General features: G+C 38.5%; 1 protein-coding gene across 2 annotated transcripts in view; it reads left to right on the forward strand.

Annotated features, from left to right (window-relative positions):
* BMPR2 (bone morphogenetic protein receptor type 2) overlaps positions 1 to 17,746 on the forward strand; it is a 107,371-nt gene that overhangs the window by 50,617 nt on the left and 39,008 nt on the right. For both annotated transcript variants that reach the window (XM_027880141.1, XM_027880142.1), the window contains exons 2-3: positions 2,668 to 2,841; positions 4,136 to 4,315. In XM_027880141.1, the coding sequence (XP_027735942.1) occupies positions 2,668 to 2,841; positions 4,136 to 4,315 (354 nt within the window). The remainder of the gene's footprint in view (positions 1 to 2,667; positions 2,842 to 4,135; positions 4,316 to 17,746) is intronic.

A 17,746-nucleotide genomic window follows, 5' to 3' on the forward strand; every position in this document is an offset into this window, starting at 1 on the left:
AGACAAAGAGACCAGAGAAGTAAGCAATTAAAACTGTCTCAGACTCTGGAACACAGACGTGATACATGCAGCTGTATTTCTGAGTACAAAGCAAAACCGAAATGTTTTGTTCTGTTTTTTTTTTTGTTTTTTTTGTTTTTTTTTTTTTTTCCCTTCCATTAATCCAGAGCTTAAAAGATTTTTTTTTTTTAAACATATTGAGGTATTATGAAAGCGGACTTTCCTGGAATTACCTTTTTTTTTTTTTTTTTTTTTTTTTTTAATAAGGAAACCAGATTCGTGTGTCTGTTTCATAAATTCTGTTAAGTTTGTTTTTCACAGTAAAGTCAAATTATGAAAGGGCTTATGTTGCGGCAATTTGAGCATTTTGTAAACAACCAGCATCTTGGATGGCCTTAGCCCCACTCAGCTATCATACACAATGGATTTTAAAACCTTCGTAGTGTCCCTTGGAGCAGATGGGCCCTATTTCACAAGGCTGTGTAATTCTACCCGGTTTTTAGTCTTGAAAATTGTAATTCTGATAAGTTTTTTTCTCCTTTTGATTTTCAAGAAGTTAGTCAGCTCCCGTTGCCTTATGGCAATGGAGTAGCGTCCTTTTGTACGTTGTTTCTTGGCCAGTCCCATGTCGTGGAGCGGAGAATGCAGGACAGATGCTTCACGCCTGGCATACTCAGCTGTTCCTGAGAATAAACCACTACGTGCAACTGGCGAGTACTGCTGGAGGCAGCATGTGCTGGCTCTTAATGTGTGACCTTTTTGTACTCCGTAACTTGACTAGCTCTACTCATTTAGATTTAAAAAAAAAAAAAAAAAAAGGATCCGAAATTTAGGCAACTGAGTTTCTGAATGTCCAGTCTCTGGTTCGCAGGAAATGTGTTTATCCCTGCAGAGCTCTATTTCCAAATGTGAGCTGACCCGGGTGTGGAGAGGTGGGTGAGTAGCACGGACTGCCAGCTGGGTTCTTGGGGTGCGTGGAGCTGCGAGGGATTGAATTACACTGGCTGAAGAAGTTCTTGTCTCTTCAGCTGAGAGTTTTACCGCCACTGAGCCGACAGGCAGCTCAACTGCTCATACACACCCTACCAGACCACTAGAAAAATAAGCTAAGTTGTGCTATTTTAGTTACTGCAGCCACAGAATAAACTGGGAGACACCGACTGAATGCTCTTCTGGGTGGTGCAGCTTTTTATGGTTTCCTCAGCATAAAAGAATTATGACTTTTGACTCCTTAATGAATAGGAAAGGCCTTGGAAGTGAGACACACGTATCTGAGTCTTTTGGTTTTTCTTTTTATTACCCAGTCATTGGCACTGGGATGCAGTGACAGTGTTTCTGCAGTAAGTCTGCCGTGCTGGAAAATGGCTTCTTTGGGGCCAGTGCAGTAGAATAATCAAATAAATGAATCCTCTGTGAGGAACTATTTTATACAGTACCTTTAATAACTTAAAATTACATATGGTATAATTTTATTTTAAGTTCAAAATCTGTTTTCCCGAAAGACCAATTACTTCACCTTACATCTTTCGGTACCAATACTTTCATGGGAGTTAAAGAACTGGATGAAATCTAGTTTTGAAATAACCTAGTACAAATTCTTACTGTGATTGGATGTTTGCTGAGCTGTACTTCTGAATAATACTTAAGTGCCTTGTATTTACACACCTAGCTTTTCATGCATTTTATAAAATCATTAAGGGAAGAATGAAAATATTCTAAATATATTCACTACAAATGTAGAATTTATTTATCTTGAACTTCGTGCCTTTCTGAAGAATTTATTGTTTGAATGTGTTTGTTCTTCCTAAAACAAAGTTGACAGAGCTGTTAAAACATATGAGTTGTTAAGATACTACATTTTTGAAGTTTATTGATGAAATAAAAATCAGGATACTTTTTGTGGGTGGTTTTGGTTTTGTTTTAGTGAAAAAAAACCCACAAAATTTTCGGGTGGTGGGGGAGGTATTTATTTTTGCACTCTCTTCTTATGTTCTATAATGTTGCTGCTGGACATTCCACAGGGAGACTTCACACGCAGGTTGCTCCTGTTTACAGGCAGCGTTTCCCAGACCTGCTGCTCAGTTGTACGGGCTTTACTCTGCTATTAGTAGTTTGGTTGTTGATCATTAATGAAGTTGTGTGAAAGAACCCTAACTGATCAGCTCCTGAGCTGAAAGTGGTAAATGTCAGTGCAATGTGGAAAAGAAGAGCTAGGTCCATAGCCAGAGAGTGGAAAAACCCTCTGAATTCAGTAGGCACTGGACTGGATGGCAGACTGAAAAAGATCATCTTAGTTTAGGATCTGTAAACAATTGGGTAATACCTGCAGTTGTTGAAGAAACCAGCAAACAGCTCTGTAATTTATGCTTGAGGACAAGCGATGCAGATGATGGCAAACTGTGCAATGAAATTTTTATTCTGCACCTATGAACTTCAGACATTTGCACATTCATCTTGTGACATCTATCGAGGGTTTTTTGCCCTCTGTATGAAAGTAACTTCAGAATAGACCGCATTTTTATTTCTGTCAGTGGGAGTAGAGTTTAAAGAATGGATACATATAATTTAGGATGATTTTTAATGTGTCTTTGCAGAAGACCTTAAACGTCCTTAATATTTTATGCATAGAATCACTGACAAAAATGATTTTTCTTTTTTTGTCCAAAGCCACCCAGAGTGAGGAGCGGCTGTGTGCCTTTAAGGACCCATATCAGCAGGACCATGGAATCAGCGAGAGCCGAATCTCCCAGGAGAATGGCACAATTTTGTGCATGAAAGGTAGTACCTGCTATGGACTTTGGGAAAAAACACGAGAAGGAGACATACATCTTGTGAAACAAGGTATGAAACGGTTCAGTTCAAGTGCAGTAGTTTTGCTGCTTATTTCACGTGTTGTGATCTGGCCAGCAGATACAAAGATGCACAGCTGCAGAACTAGGCTTCTTGCACATTGTACAAATGCGTAATTTTAAATTTCCCATTTAGCAATTTTAAATGTGAACAGAAAGTTCTTTTGAAATAAATGATTTCTAAAAGAAGCCAAAGATATCAAGGCAAAGTTGAAGGAAAAAGCACTCAAATGCCTTGTTACTTAGGATGTCCAGGGGCTTATGATGTCAAGGTGGCTTTCTCGAATTTCCGTGTACGTATTGATGTAATGATAAATTTAACAATAAGTGTCTCATTAAGTAAAAAAATGTACATTCATATTGACTGGATGTTTGTTTACAAAGGAAGCTCCAGCTATACCACAAAACTGTCACACATCAGTAGTGCAATTCACTGCTGTTCTGCGAGGGGGAGTGATGGTGGGGGGGTGAAGAGCCTTGCAGTTGCTGGAGACATGTTTTGATTACCATTCTCAAGGACTCCGCTCTTTGTTACTCGGATGCAAGTTAATTTAGTATAAATCTGAATGAAAGCTGGTGTTTACAAACAGCCTGTGCAGTCGTACTCCATGTTGTTTCATGTTTGATCTGGCAGTCTGCTGAAGGAGGCAGACTCGCTGCTCACCTCTGCCCTCCTGCTGCCTCCTTCCCTTCCAGACGTCTGTACATAAATGACATTTAACTGCCATTGACCATACTGGGGAGGGAACAGTCGCTGCAGGGAGAAAGGGCCTGGTATTAACCAAGAAGTAACTCGAGAAAAGTCCAGTGATGTTGACAGTGAGGAAGGACAGAATTTTGAAAATTACACAAGAAGCACCGTACTGTACAGATGAAGTCTCATGGCCTAAGGAGGGTACTAGGTCACAATTCATTTAGACTCTAGACCAGAGGGGGGTGATAAGGTCTGTGGTACCAGAGAAATGGGGAATGGCATGATTGTGCTGTGAAGGCTCAGGAATTCAAGTTTTATCGTATTAAGATGACAGCTGGACACCTCTGATGTTGGCCTTCATTGATGTCCATGTTTCTTCTCCTTGACTGTGGGAAGTTCTAAAATAAATTCATCAGGTTTTGGTTTAAAAGGTAGTAGTGAAGTCAGACAAGAAAATTATGAGAACTGTTTTTATCCCATTTTGTAATGTTAGTTAGGTAATGTATGGATTTCTACAGGTGTGGTTATCTATTTGATAGAAGTAATTTTATGCTTCCTTCAAAAAAGTTCTTTAATCTGCCTCTTTTTGCAGGTTGCTGGTCTCATATAGGAGACCCACAGGAGTGTCACTTTGAGGAGTGTATAGTTACCACCACCCCTTCCTTGATTCAGAATGGAACATACCGCTTCTGCTGCTGTAGTACGGACTTGTGTAATGTCAACTTCACAGAAAATTTTCCACCTCCTGACCCTACTGATACAACACCTTACAGTAAGTCAAATGTTTCCCTCGATGCCATTTCACGGTTTAAATGTTTTAGAGAAAGATGCTTCTTTAGTGGTACTGTTAAATGCGAAACCTGTGACCTTTCTATTTATATGCCACGGAGATGACAAATAGAACAGAGCTTTTACTTTCGAAGTTTATCAACACATATTCCACAGTGCTCCGCAAAGACTGAGCTAAATATTTACTACAGGACTGTTTCTATAGGCAACTGCTGAATGCAGATTACATTTTCCAAAATGGTCTGTAATCTTGGGTGTTCTGATATTTGGATGCCCGGACTCATAAGCCTGCAGGGATATTCAGAAGGATTCGTAACTTCTGTTCAGTAGGTTCATTAACCTTTGCATGGTCTGGCCTGTCTGTTCAGTCATGGTGCACAGGTAGCTTGGAGTGGTAGAACCGGTCTTATATCAGACTGTTGAGATTCTCTCCAGCAGTCTCTCCAACAGTGCTTTGAAATCTGACTTCTTTCTTTTGCATATCTCTGGTAGGCGTTAACTTTGATATAATATTCAAAGAATACTGGTTTGAGCGATGTAATTTTCTGTTAAGTTGTTTATTATGAAATCAGCATAACATATGGATCCAAATCAAGGCATCAAAAATGCTTAACTTCCTGTGACAGAAGCAAGGTCATAACTAGCAAGCACACTGTTGTGCTGAGTTAAGAACCTGTAGGGAGGCTGAGTTAGTGGCCTAATGTAAACATTTGAATAGCCTTTTCTAAATAGGAATTGTGGAAGAGATTAAATACAGTTAGGTATGTAAAGGGAGACACAACTGTTCCATATATTGAGAGTTCTTTGTCAGTGGAAAGATTTTGTAAATGAAGATGTCTTAAACTGGGTAGCATTTAGAGCTGTAGAATGCAAAAGAAAATAGTTTATGTTTAGGAATGATAGTATTTGAATTAACTTTAATGTGAATATACCAATGCTTTAATTACTGATGCTTTGAAAAATGCCTGTAGGGTGGAGTATTTGTAAACAAGTGTGATGAAAATGAGGGCTTGGCATACTAAAAAAAAAAAAAACCACCTTTTACTGGGAAGGTGCATACAATATAAATGGATAAAGAAAGTTGATAAGACATGTTGCCTTTTGGTTGATAAGGCTATTTGTAGAAGCAGTAAACAGTCACCATTTGGAATAACATTTGGAATCAGTGTCTCAGTGCAGCACTGCACAATGCAGAACAGACTCTTACTTGACTCTTGTAATAGTCATTGGATTGTGATCCCCAAATGTGACTGGAATTAGTGTTGTGGAGGAAAATTAGACGAGGGGGGAAAAGCGTATAGATAATTCCTTGTCCCCTTCTGTCCCCCCAAAACAGGAAAACCAGGTTCTTACAAAATGACTTGTGCTTGTGCTTCTTCAAGGGTAGAAATTACAAGCTGAATTAATTCAGTTACTGAGTGATAAGTTCTTAAAATAATTTTTAAATGGAATTTTTAGTATTGACAGATCTATCTTGATTTGCAAAGTGTGTGTGTGTGTGGAATTAAATTTAACTAGTCCTTAATTCACCCAGCTGTAATTGAGCACTGCAGCATACATTTCTACTGACTCAAAACTGTTTTGTGTTATTGTGTCACCTTCCATTTTCATAATAGGCAAATTTGGCTTTAGGCGTAAGCATAAGCAAAGTAGATTGCTGCCGAGTACAGCAATGTGTGTCTGCTTTGACGAGCCTAAGAGATGGAGATGGGCCATTCCAGTGGCACTGATGGCCTCATTTGCCACTCTGGTGTTTTATTTGTAAAGCTCTGCTATTGCTGCGTCCAACAGAGATGGAGCCACTCCTGACTGTTTATATCCCGCACGCTCGTGGCACTGTGGAGGCACAGGATACTCTAGGAAGCTGGAAGGGTGAAAAAATGGGGAGGCTGTGGCACACAGACCCTTGCAACATTACTGACCTCCATTCTGAGTGCTGGAGTCTCCATGGTCCCTTTCTCAGACCTCTCAACTCCTTTCAGAAGCCATTTTAGTGATGTAAGATTCGCTTTTGCTGTCTGAACTGCATTCTTGCTTTGGCAAAATTCAGTTTTTATGGAATTTTTGGGAAGCTTTGTATTAGCTACTAGATACCTTACCTGGGCATTGTTCCAGCCTTTCTATTGAAGTTGAGTGTTCCAAGGGCATTAGCAAGCTTAGCTGCACAGGCTGTGGCAATCTGTGTTACCATGCCTTTCAGATAATAACACTGAACAGGTCACAGTCATACAGGAAATCTTCTGCAGAAGGTTATTTCACTATAGCCTGGGAACTGTAAGAAGACTATTTCATCTGTATTTTTGATAAAGCATTAAAAATGTTGCACATTGAATAGTTCTTGAATGACAGAAAGTAGTGTATGTGGCTTCCTGGAACTGTTCTTTTGATCGTGGAAATTTCGAAGCAGAGGTGACTGGTGTACAGTTAATTGTGTGAAGCCTAAGTATTTGTAAATGCTTTTCTTCTGATTTTCAGTAAAATCACACAGAATAAAAAGTTCTTGGAATAACAAGTGTAAATTCAGCTATAGTTTAAAAACTAATGGAACCTGTAAACACTAGTGATGACCTTAGTCAATTTAAAGTTTAATTATTAAGGAAAATTGTAGGTGTTCTTTTTTAAAAGTTTCCTTGAAGGCTATACAAACAATCTGTGGAAACAGCAGAGCAGTTAGGTTGTTGAGCTAAATCCATCCAGAAGAATAATGAAGGAATAAAACAATTACTTTATACAGTCTTTTGGTTGCAATTTTTGTATGACAATTAACAGTGGTGTGTTGAAAGATGTAACTAGACAATAAATGATTCAAGGAGATGAAAGTAAGTTAAGATCTTAATATGTGTTAGGTATAAGAAATTATCATTGTCATAAAATATAGCAATTATAGAAATTAAGTGTAATATTTAAGATAACGTCAGTGTCGGTTTTAGGATGTCAAAATGTATTTATTGCACAGCCATATCTGGTAGAATGCCATAGCTGCTTCTTGTTTGTTGGTGTGTTTTTTTGTTTTGTTTTGTTTTTTAGTTCATATTTGATCAGGGAACAAATACAAGCAATCCATTCTGTTCTGTACCAAGTTTTATTAAAAATGAAAAATAAGATTAAGGACAAACAGGTTCTTGAAGCCTTAAATTTAATCCTTACTGCTTCTTAATGTGCAGCTGGTAATTTAAAACTATCATACATCTGAGTAGTCATAATATTCTTCCCTTCTATCTTAAAGATAATCCAGGCAGATTTAAGGAGCTGTTGGTTGCTAGTCCCTCCAGCTAGAATTTTGCAAATGCTGTAGGATGGGTTATAGTCCAGAACCCACAGTCTGGAGGTATTAAAAATGCAAAGACTGAGATAGCTGTTTCCTGATGCCAGGAGAAGTAGTGGTTGGAGCAGGGTGGTTACTTTGAATCTCAAGATTTGGTTGTGGAGTTTGGAGCTACTGAAACACAGAAATTCAAAAACAACCACTTATCCTTAATCTATGCTTGCACTTTGGGGGAAAAACATACTTTCTTCTTCCTAACTAAATCACTCATGGATAGATTTGTTTTTCTTCCATCTTGTATTTTCACAAAAAATGGACAAAAAATTTTCCCTCGTAACTTCCACCAGTATATTCGTATACCTACCTAAAGAGGGCCAACTGTGGCTTCCTGGTCAGTGTTTTGAGACATGTGTTTACTTTGGCTTTGTCAAATATTTTGTTTGAGACTTGCCAAATATCTGCCTCTTGTGTCTACAAAATGCTTTCTGAATTCTGAGACTGTTTTGAAGACAAATTCATTAGTTCCTCAGTCATTCATAATGGCCGGTTAAATAGAACTTGAGTAGCTAAAGACTTAAATGATCTCCCTCGTTGGTCATAGATATGTTGCTGTAATGAAATAGTCACGTTAAAATAACATCAAGATGAAAGCAACAAAGCAATTTTTAATTATTTTTTTTTTTCCTCAAGGCTGCACTCCTGGTGCTGCAAATAAATTAATGTTAGAGCAACTGAGCATTAAGAATGTATTTTTGTATGGTATATGGAAAACATCCCTGGCAGCAACAGTTGAGCATTACTGGTACTTACTGTTGAAAATTATGTAGGGCGTTCTTCTCACCAACAGCAAACGGTGGCTGCAGTTTTTAGAGGCTTTAGGAAACTTTTTTCCAATAAGAGCACTGAGATTTGGATACAAAGAGACTGCCTCACACAGCAAAGGAAATTATTTCTTTATTCTGAAACACTGAAAGATGGGTTTATCTTTCCAGTGGAACATCCTCGCTTTTCCTTGCCAGCCTTCTTGCTGTGTGTATAAAATATGTATGTAGAAGTCTGTCTTTAAGTGCACAGAGAGTTGTGTGGAAACTTGGAGGAAAGCTACCATTAAAAAATAAGTAATTACTAATATATGTGGCTGAGTCAGGTTAATTATGGTGGTAATAAGAGAGTTTTCATTTAACTATTGTTTTTGAGAGGCAGCAGTTAGACTCATGTTGCCGTGGGCACATGGCCCGATCCAACTCCCACTGAAGCTGAATTAGATCATGTCAGGCTAATTTTGGAAAGTTGTAACCCTGCTCACTCTCAGTGGTTATCTTGAACTGCTTTTTCCGGAGAGCGGTATCCGATATTAGTTTATGATTGAAATGCATTTACTTCAGCTGGATTGCAGTACCTGATCAGCTAATTTTGTAGCTGCTGTTTAAGCTGGTCTTTCATTTCCAATCTGCTTAGTCTAAGAAAACACTCTCTAACACATTGTCCCTCATGTGCACTAAATTTTTTTTTCAGGTGATTTGGATATATAAACATAAAATCCTTTGCAAGGTGGTAGATCTTGGGCATTAAAAGATGGAGCTGGGACTGATCCACACGAGGCTTAAAACTTGTACTCTTGAAATGATAGGGAGTTGGTCAAGTCAGTGAAGAGATAATTCATTTTATGTCTTTAATGTACCTTCACTATATTAAAAGTTGGGGAAGAAATATTAAGACAGTTATTAAGGACCTTAATATCTCTTTTAAAAAGTTTACTTTGACACATTAAAGTATTTGATGCAAGAGGATGATACTGTGCCTGCAAGGAAGTTATTTTAGGGCAATAGAAGATGAAGATGCTGAACTGCTAGAGGAGGTACATGTGAATGTGCATGGAGATTTCTAAGTATGTGTCTCTGTTAAAAGAGATTGTATGTGGAGCAGCTAAGAGAGGGGGAAAACAAAAAAGTAGGGATTTTTTTAAGATAGTTTTTTAATATACTGAATTAATTCTGAAATATTTGGATTTTAACCAGCTGTTGACAAAGTTTCGAACCTTCAGTTGCCTTCCTGTCTGAAATTTAGTGCTTAGTGTTTATTTTTTGCTGTTTATTTGGTCACAGGAAATTAGTTAACTGTGGAGGGGGCTGTGACACAGGGTGCACATTGCTAGAAGTGCACAGTGATAACATTTTGGAAACGCGCTCTAATTAGGGCTATGTCTTGTGTGGTTGCAACTGAGGGAAAGGTGATAGTATTGTGGATTAGTGGAGGGGAGAAAAAGTAGAAGAGAAAGTTGTTGCAGGAAGCAAAGTATTAAAGCAATTTTTTTAGAAATTCAAGTGAAAACTTTAATTTCCATAGAATTAGTGGAATGTTCCACGAGTCTCCCAAGGTAACTGATAATGCTTGTCGAGTAACTTCAGTTTCCCGATAGAAATGAATCTATCAAAAGCAGAATCTCTTAAAGATTGTCGGTAGCAGCACTTACTGTTTTAACTTCTAAGACATCATGGTCTCCTGAGATTAAACTTGCATCTTTACTGAATTTAAAAGTAAAGCTTTGATGTGATATTGGAGTCAGAATATGAAATATTAGCTGTGAAGGCAAAGCCTCCTTAGACAGAAAACCGTACATGTAAATTTTTTCTCTTACAGAAGCGTTTAATCAGGAAGATGAAATTAGAGTGTTTTACTTGCACTGACATTGAAATATTTTGAAAATGTTTTTAAATTTCTGGTACGCATCAAACCCACAAAATGCTGGAAACTGTGTTAAAAGAGCAAACATGTTTATTTGAAAAAGGAGAAACATTTCAAATATTTTTTTTTTTTTTAAAGAGCTCCAACCTCCCCTTTTTTTTCCTCCTCTTTTTTTCTCTCTCTCTTTTTTTTTTTTTTTCATTTTATGACTATGTTCCCTATTGCTTTGTCAAACTAGGAGAGCTGTACCAGCAGGAATTAGTACTGTGTTATGACCTGTACGTCTGAGAACAAGGAATTTGCAAAGTTCTTCTTAAAATCTGCTGAAATCCCAAAAAAAAAAAAGCTTTTTGAATGCAAGGTGGGATTTTGTCTTTATCCTGACATTGTAATATAGTATGTGAAGTGCTAGAGCTATATCTGCACTTTGTTTCAGAGGGCTTAGAGATCTCCGTTCTTCAAGTAGATGTGAGCAGAACTTCTGGTTCATCCATTTGATATAATTGTCTGGTCTTCATCTCTGTCATCTTCGAAGTATCCTGCATATTTCTAGTACCACACAGCAACTGTTTTATTCACATTTAAGGTCTAAAATGAAGAAGGGAAACAAATTTTCTGAAATGCAATCACTGTTTTTTGATACCTTCAGTAATAGTGAATATTTTAAGCCAACTAATGTCTGTAAATAGGTGATTCACAGTTATTTTATCACGTGCAATTTCTGAGGCACTGATTTGCATCTCGACTGGAAATTAGTTGCTTATGTTTTAGGGACTTATAAGAGTTTAAAGAACTGCAAATATCTTTGGGTGATGCAAATATAGTAAATATATTTTTTCCATTTACTGGGAATGTTGAGTATTGTCAGACTTTTTTATGTTGTGGTATAATAAATTCCATGTCATAACTAGTAGATATCTTTTGTGACAGTGTATATTGGGGCTTTATTGTGAATGTCTTATACTCCCAAGGTAAAAGTAGATGAGACTCTTAACAGCAAGACTCTTTGCATCAAACAGTGTATTGGTGGAAAACTGGACTGTAAATGAAAAAGGTATTGGAACCAAAAAAAGGGTTTGCCCCATCTCAAGGCAAAATGGAGAACAGACAAGGATGCTGTAATTTTTATGTCTTTATTCAGATGCTGCAATATGCAATGTAATACATGTATACAATATCATCATTACTCTAAACAAACCCTAGAGTGCTATTTATTAACACGAATAATTTGAGAAGTAGATAGGAGCTCTCTGGAAGGCAGATTGACATATCAGTGCACATTTTGGTGACATTATGGATCGACAGGCTTTCTGATGCTGTAGTAGTAGTAATAGGCTTCTAATATCTATTCCCCAAAAATATCTATCCCCCAAAATTTTAAGACTGGGTGCTGTAGCTTTTAACACTTCAGAGAGATTTAAAACTACAGCACTGTGGAAGCCTCACCACTTTAATGACTTGTGAATTTGTTTGGCTAACTCTACTCAACCCAGTATACTGAGTGAATTAGCCAAGATACTTTACACTGAAGTCATTGACAAGCAAAATTCAAACACTGTTTCTGTTTTGTGGATGTTATATTTGTCTGTGCCCCTGTGCTTTTCCAAACAACGTTTATTCCCTCACCGGCTTTGTTGATGTCCTGCTTTCCCTGTCGTGTCACGCGAAAGGCTCCTTGCAGTGAACCGGAATGGCAGAAATGGCTGTGCACGGGCTGCTCCACGGCTGCAGCTCCTGACAGAGGGCATTAGCTTCAAAATGCTGCAGTTGTATCTCCCTGGGCAGGCTGGAGCTGCTGGGCCTGCTGAGAACACTGTTCCTCATAACTAACCCCCTTTGTCCTGCGATGTTACCCGAGGAACATTCCTCGTATTTGATTTTTAGCATGGCTCTACTCTGGTTTTCCTTAGCAGTTTTGAATGGCGTTAGCAGAAATGGAGTTAAAAGGAACAAGAGCTCAAGTTTGATTATAAAGCACTGGTAGGTGTTGCCAGCTACTACTAACAAATCCCCACCCCATGGCCAGTACAGTAGCAGTCTTTGTCCACAGGCTACTGACATAGTAAGAGGTAGACGTGGGACTGGAGCTGTTAAGCATAAAGTACAAGAGCACTTATGAATATCAGGTCTGTCATTTGCTGTTCAGTGCTGGTAGGCTCATCTGTGCAGAACAGTGTTAAGATCATGGAAAACCCTTCATCCCTTCATGTCTTTTTCTTGCTTCCTAATTAGACTTCTTCCATAAGCCTCACTTGTTTCTGTTCTGTGTGCTAAGTTTGCTGACAAAAATCTATCATGATTTTGTTGAATGTATTTTACCCCCTTGATTTTGGAACAGATACGATTTATACAGATAGCTTTAGGGTTTTGGCATTTGACATACCCTTAGAATAGCCCGTTAGCCCATCTGCTTTGCGCTGATACCTGAGTTTTATCTTTAGCTCAGTGCAATGTGACCCAGCCTCCTCAGAGGAGACAGAAAGTCCAGACAGACAGTTAAAATATCTTGACTCTTTACAGTTGGTCATTAATCACAGTTCGTTATTGAGCTTTTTTGATAATTTTTTTTTTAAATTTATCTGAAAAGCATTGTGATCCAGAAAATTCAATACATTACTTAACATTGATTTCTGGCTGCTTTCTTTGTGATGTAGCATATGGTGCCTCTTCAGAGAGGACGCTCTCTGGAGGCAAAATGCTAATGATACTTCAACCTGGCACAATCCTGGGAGCTGTAGGTAAATAAAACATTTGGTTTTTACCAGTGTGATAAGTTGTTTCTAAGGACACTTGAGGAATTACTTTTAAACAAAGCATTTAAAGAGCAGGAATTATGTGGGTTAACTGTCAGGTGGCTCCTGCAGAGGCTGGTGCAGAGCAGGCTGTGAGCAGAGATAGCCACATTCTCCCCAAGCCAGGGAGCAAAAGCTGTGGGGCAGCACCGTGCCCGCTTGGATCTGGCACTGTACTCACAGCCTGAGCTGGGGACTGTCTGTGCTTATCTTTGTCTGTGTGCACTAAGTGACTGTTCTTTATGTGATTTCATTTCTTTCACAACTCTGCTGTTGGAGCATCTTCTGTTGGGAGAATAAAAAGGGTTAGGAGCTGGACTGGATACAAGCTATAGTTTGTCCTTTCCCTCCATTGTATCAGACAAAAATATCTGCTTGTGCTTGGATACGGGGGATCAGGGTTTAAATTAGTTTCCCTTACAAAGAAAGGCTAATGTTCTTTTTATTAATAAAGTGAATGGTAAGTGCAGGGAAATGCCTCAGTTGTTTGGATTGTAAACTTGTGACTAACTCCTGAATTCTGAATGTGGTGTTTCGTAACTGGGCTTCTAGCTCCTGATGTGTCATCCTGGCTGTAGACATCTCCATTATTTCTGAAGAATTGAGCTGTCAGGGCTGTTCTGAAGTTGCCTGAGGTGATCTTTTGGCTTTCTGGGTAACAGAACCCGTGTGCTTGAAAAACAAAGAGTTTGTAGGTGATCCAGGGGAACCAACGCACACGGGAGAGCACCACGTCAATGTGCTCCTGCTCGTGTTACCCTGATTATGCACCAGTTGCAGGTGTTTTCAAAGCTGTCACTTCCAGGATGGAATAACTGCTATTGTTGCTGTCCAAATGGGAGAGATGATGACAGTATATTCACTAAAATCGTGATGAAGATTTCCATGAATATAATTGCATTTCTTTGCAAACGGGGATTCAAGTCTATACCAAAAAATGTATTTACGTTTGTGTTGGTTGTGTAACCAAGAAAGCTTACTGTTGCTAGTAGGGCAGATTAGGATGAGGGGAATTTGTGAAAAGGTTACAAGGAGACTTATATGAAGTATAAAGACTAGAGGGAAGACTAGAGTTCCTCAATCCATATCTACTTCTGTATACCCGTACTGAGTATTCCTTTGTGTCTTTTCATTTTATCTTGATATTTTGTGGTGTTACTCTTCCCAGTCATATTGCAGTTTTTTTTCTTTTTCCGTGGTAGGTTTGGGAATGTTCCTTCCATATGTATTGAAGTAGCTGTTGTTATGTATACCATTCACCGTTATTTTTTTTGGCTGTTTTGTATTTAATAAATAAAATGAATGGTGCGGTGTTGCTATGGACACTAATACGTAAGCATAGGAGTTGGGAGACTGAGTGTTGTGTCTGGTTTTGTGTGACAGAGACTTTCCTGTGTTGCAAGTCTCATTAGGACTGAATTTTGTGATAGGAAATCTGATTTTTCATGTCAGCTATTAGAAATCTGCAGGGTTTTTGTTGTTTTTTTAGCTTTGGTGTTTTCAATATTAAAATACATGTCAATCTTTCTAAAAACCAAATGTCATCAGGTTTTATGTAGACAGTCCATACGTTCCTTTCTCAGAAGTCTGGTTTGTTTATCAGTGTTTTATTTTTGGGATACTAAGATGTTTATTCTCTAACACATTTGTTAAAGTGAAAGAAATCAATATATTAATTAGTCTTAAAATCTGACTTGCTGAGTTTTACCTTATTCAGTTTATTTGTGTAGTACACTTCTGTGAGGTGGATTCAATGAGGTGGATTCAGTGTTTAAGCACTATAATTTTGTGCATTTATTTTAAAGGCTGAGCCTACAAAATACCGCATATATGTTTCTTGGCATTAGACCAAGTATCTCCTAAAAGTTTGTGAAATATCCATGAATGATATTAGACAGCTTTTGACTTTATCCTGGCCTTTTGCCTTCCTTTAGGCTGGCAGCACGAGGCTCATTTAGAAACTGCTTGCAGGCCTGTAAATATTTTCTGAGACTAGCAAAAGATTCCTTTTTCAGACATTCATATTGACTTCAAAACTACATATACTTTGAGCAAGAGTGTAAGGTATCCTTGCCTCCTGTATAAAAACACTTCTCACTTTTGTAATACTGGGACAGGAAATAAGTGTGTTGGAGCTGTAGTAGTGAAAGTGATTTTTTTTTTTCCTATGCCACATAAAAATATTTCTGTTTATCTTTGAGTGATGATTCAGAGCCCTGTCTGTTGATCTGTTCATAAACTGAATGTTTCTGTCTGAAGGAATACCCAGCTGATATGTGCTCTGGACAACTGGACCATCTAAATGGAATCACTGAGATCATAGTTTTGTTTCTTCTATTAAAGCATAACTCACTCTAAAAGTAGCAATGTGGAGTGCACAAATAAAACTGTAAACCCCAGTGAATTAGTACAAATGTTGTAAAACACAAGCACAATTTTTATACGTGTATTCATTTGACCTGGGAGGTTTTACTGTTTAAAAAAAACTAAAACTGAAACAACACACACACAAAAACTTCAAAAAGAAGCAAAACCCAAAACCATCACCCAGCAGAAAAAACAGACAAAATAACCCACAGGCATGGAGAAATTACCCGCATTCACACCAACGTGAACTCGTGACAGGTAGACACCCAAACTGCACCGAATACAAATTGGTTATATTCTAACTGCTGTTCTGTTTTCCTCCATTTCTGTTCTCTGAGGATATAATTGCAGTGAGTAAGGCAAAATGGATGATGCTGACTGAGCCACAGTGAGTTACACAGAGCCATGTTCTTCCTTTGAATACGGGTCCTGACACTGCTGCTCCACAATGCTGTGGGAAAGCAGAGGAAACTTGGTGAAAACTTCCTGCAAAATAAAGCATGTAAAGCCACAGAAATCAGTAATAGAGGAACGTACAGAAAATATTTGAACTGGTTTTTGAAAAGTTTTTCGAACTACTCTGAAGGGTAATTTGAATTCCTGTGTCTTTATTGGCACTGTCAGCAGAGGGACCGTGCACTTGTTACCTGTGCAGGTGAAGGTGGGCTGTGCCCCACCCACTCGTGGGTTTAGGGGAACAGAGCCCTGCACACACCTGCCTTAGACACTCCCAGCTGTGGAACCATTCACAGCACCTTTGGGAGCAAACTAAAAACGTGGGTGGGTGGAATAAACACAGACTGTAAACCCAAAGCATTACATCTCTGAGGGCTGTGCCAGCTCTCCGGGAGGGATGCTGTCCCCTCCTGCCAGCAGTGCTCCTACAGGCACAGGAGGTGTGGGCTGACCCTGCTCAGCTTTGGAGGGTTAGGAAGGAGACAACTTCTGTCCAGCACTAAGAGGATAGGTAATGAGTAACAGCAGTGGGAGAGAGTGCTTAAAGGAAAAGGCTTTAAACTAATGTAAGATTTCAGTGTATAACTCAGGTATGCTAACATTAGTTTTCCTGGTTTTAGGTAGTTCAGTGTTTTGAGGGATTTTGATGGGTTTTGGTTTGTTTGGTTTTTTTTTTAATGGAAGATTTTTTTGTGTTATTTTCATTAAAATGGAAAACATTAAGCTCTATTGTGGGGAGAAAATTTTTGTAATAGTCTTTGGGTGTTAGATTCCTGCTATGAAAACAATAATAATTAAATATTGCTATTGGGGGAAAACTCATAAATTGTGACTCCTGAATTTCAGTAGATATTCCAGAATAAACCAAGAGAAATAAGGTACTAAAGATACCCATCTGAACAGGTTCTCTCAACTCTGCTGACCTTGATCCTACACTGAGCTAGTGTGTAATCTGTAGGAGACTACTCAGAGCAGGGAGTGGAGGTGAGCACAGTCCTACATTTAGGAAGAGTGTCTGTCACTGAACCATGCTTGCTGAGGAACAGAAGTTTCCTATGGTATAAGGGAGCACAGCACTAACTGTTTAATTAGCTGAGGTCATGTGTCACTTAAATGTTCATCAAAGATATGAACATTTTATACCTGCACACTTTACATGTGAATTTATAAATTGGTAGGTGAACATAAATTGCTAAGTTTGGAGTTTCTTCAAGCAGCCTGCATAAGAATTAAAATTACCACTTTTTAGGAATTTACAGTTTCTGCTTAAAGCACAACCTGATGAATAGCTTAGCATGCTGACAGAAGCACGACATGAATTTCTTCACGGCCTGAATGTATTTGTAATCACTGTAATGGGTTCTGTCAGTAGCAATGTCTTGCTCCCAAAAGTGCTGTTGGCACGATGATGGCTTGTGGCATGATGGAGCCCTTGAAATGAGATTGGAAGGCAGGCTTTTCCTTTCTTCCTAGATGGTTATAAAATGAAACAGTTCTCGGGTAGGTGCTGTTAACTGCAGGGATTTTTCCTCTGAGAAGCAAATATGTTCTTGCAAATGCCATCGTCTTGCAGCTGTAATGTAGCTACGTTTTGATTGTTTGGTAGAAATGTGCTCAAGTACTTGACAACTTGCTATATTATTTCAGTGAACTGGGCTCCTGACAGACCTCTCCTGGATTTATTTGAATCTTTAAGCAAAGGGAAGTTAAGGAAGAAAAATGGAAAGTGGATTTCGTAAGCATCATGGAACTCACAGAACACTTGGATTTCCTTTTTGAAAGGATAGATTGGGAAACAGAACTGCTGTCTAAAACAGTAATAGGACAGTACCTGCTCAGAGGCTTAACT

The sequence above is a fragment of the Empidonax traillii genome, unplaced genomic scaffold (genome assembly GCF_003031625.1).
Source record: "Empidonax traillii isolate 1590-97213 ecotype Southwest subspecies unplaced genomic scaffold, ASM303162v1 scaffold65:size4453928, whole genome shotgun sequence".
Classification (NCBI taxonomy): domain Eukaryota; kingdom Metazoa; phylum Chordata; class Aves; order Passeriformes; family Tyrannidae; genus Empidonax; species Empidonax traillii.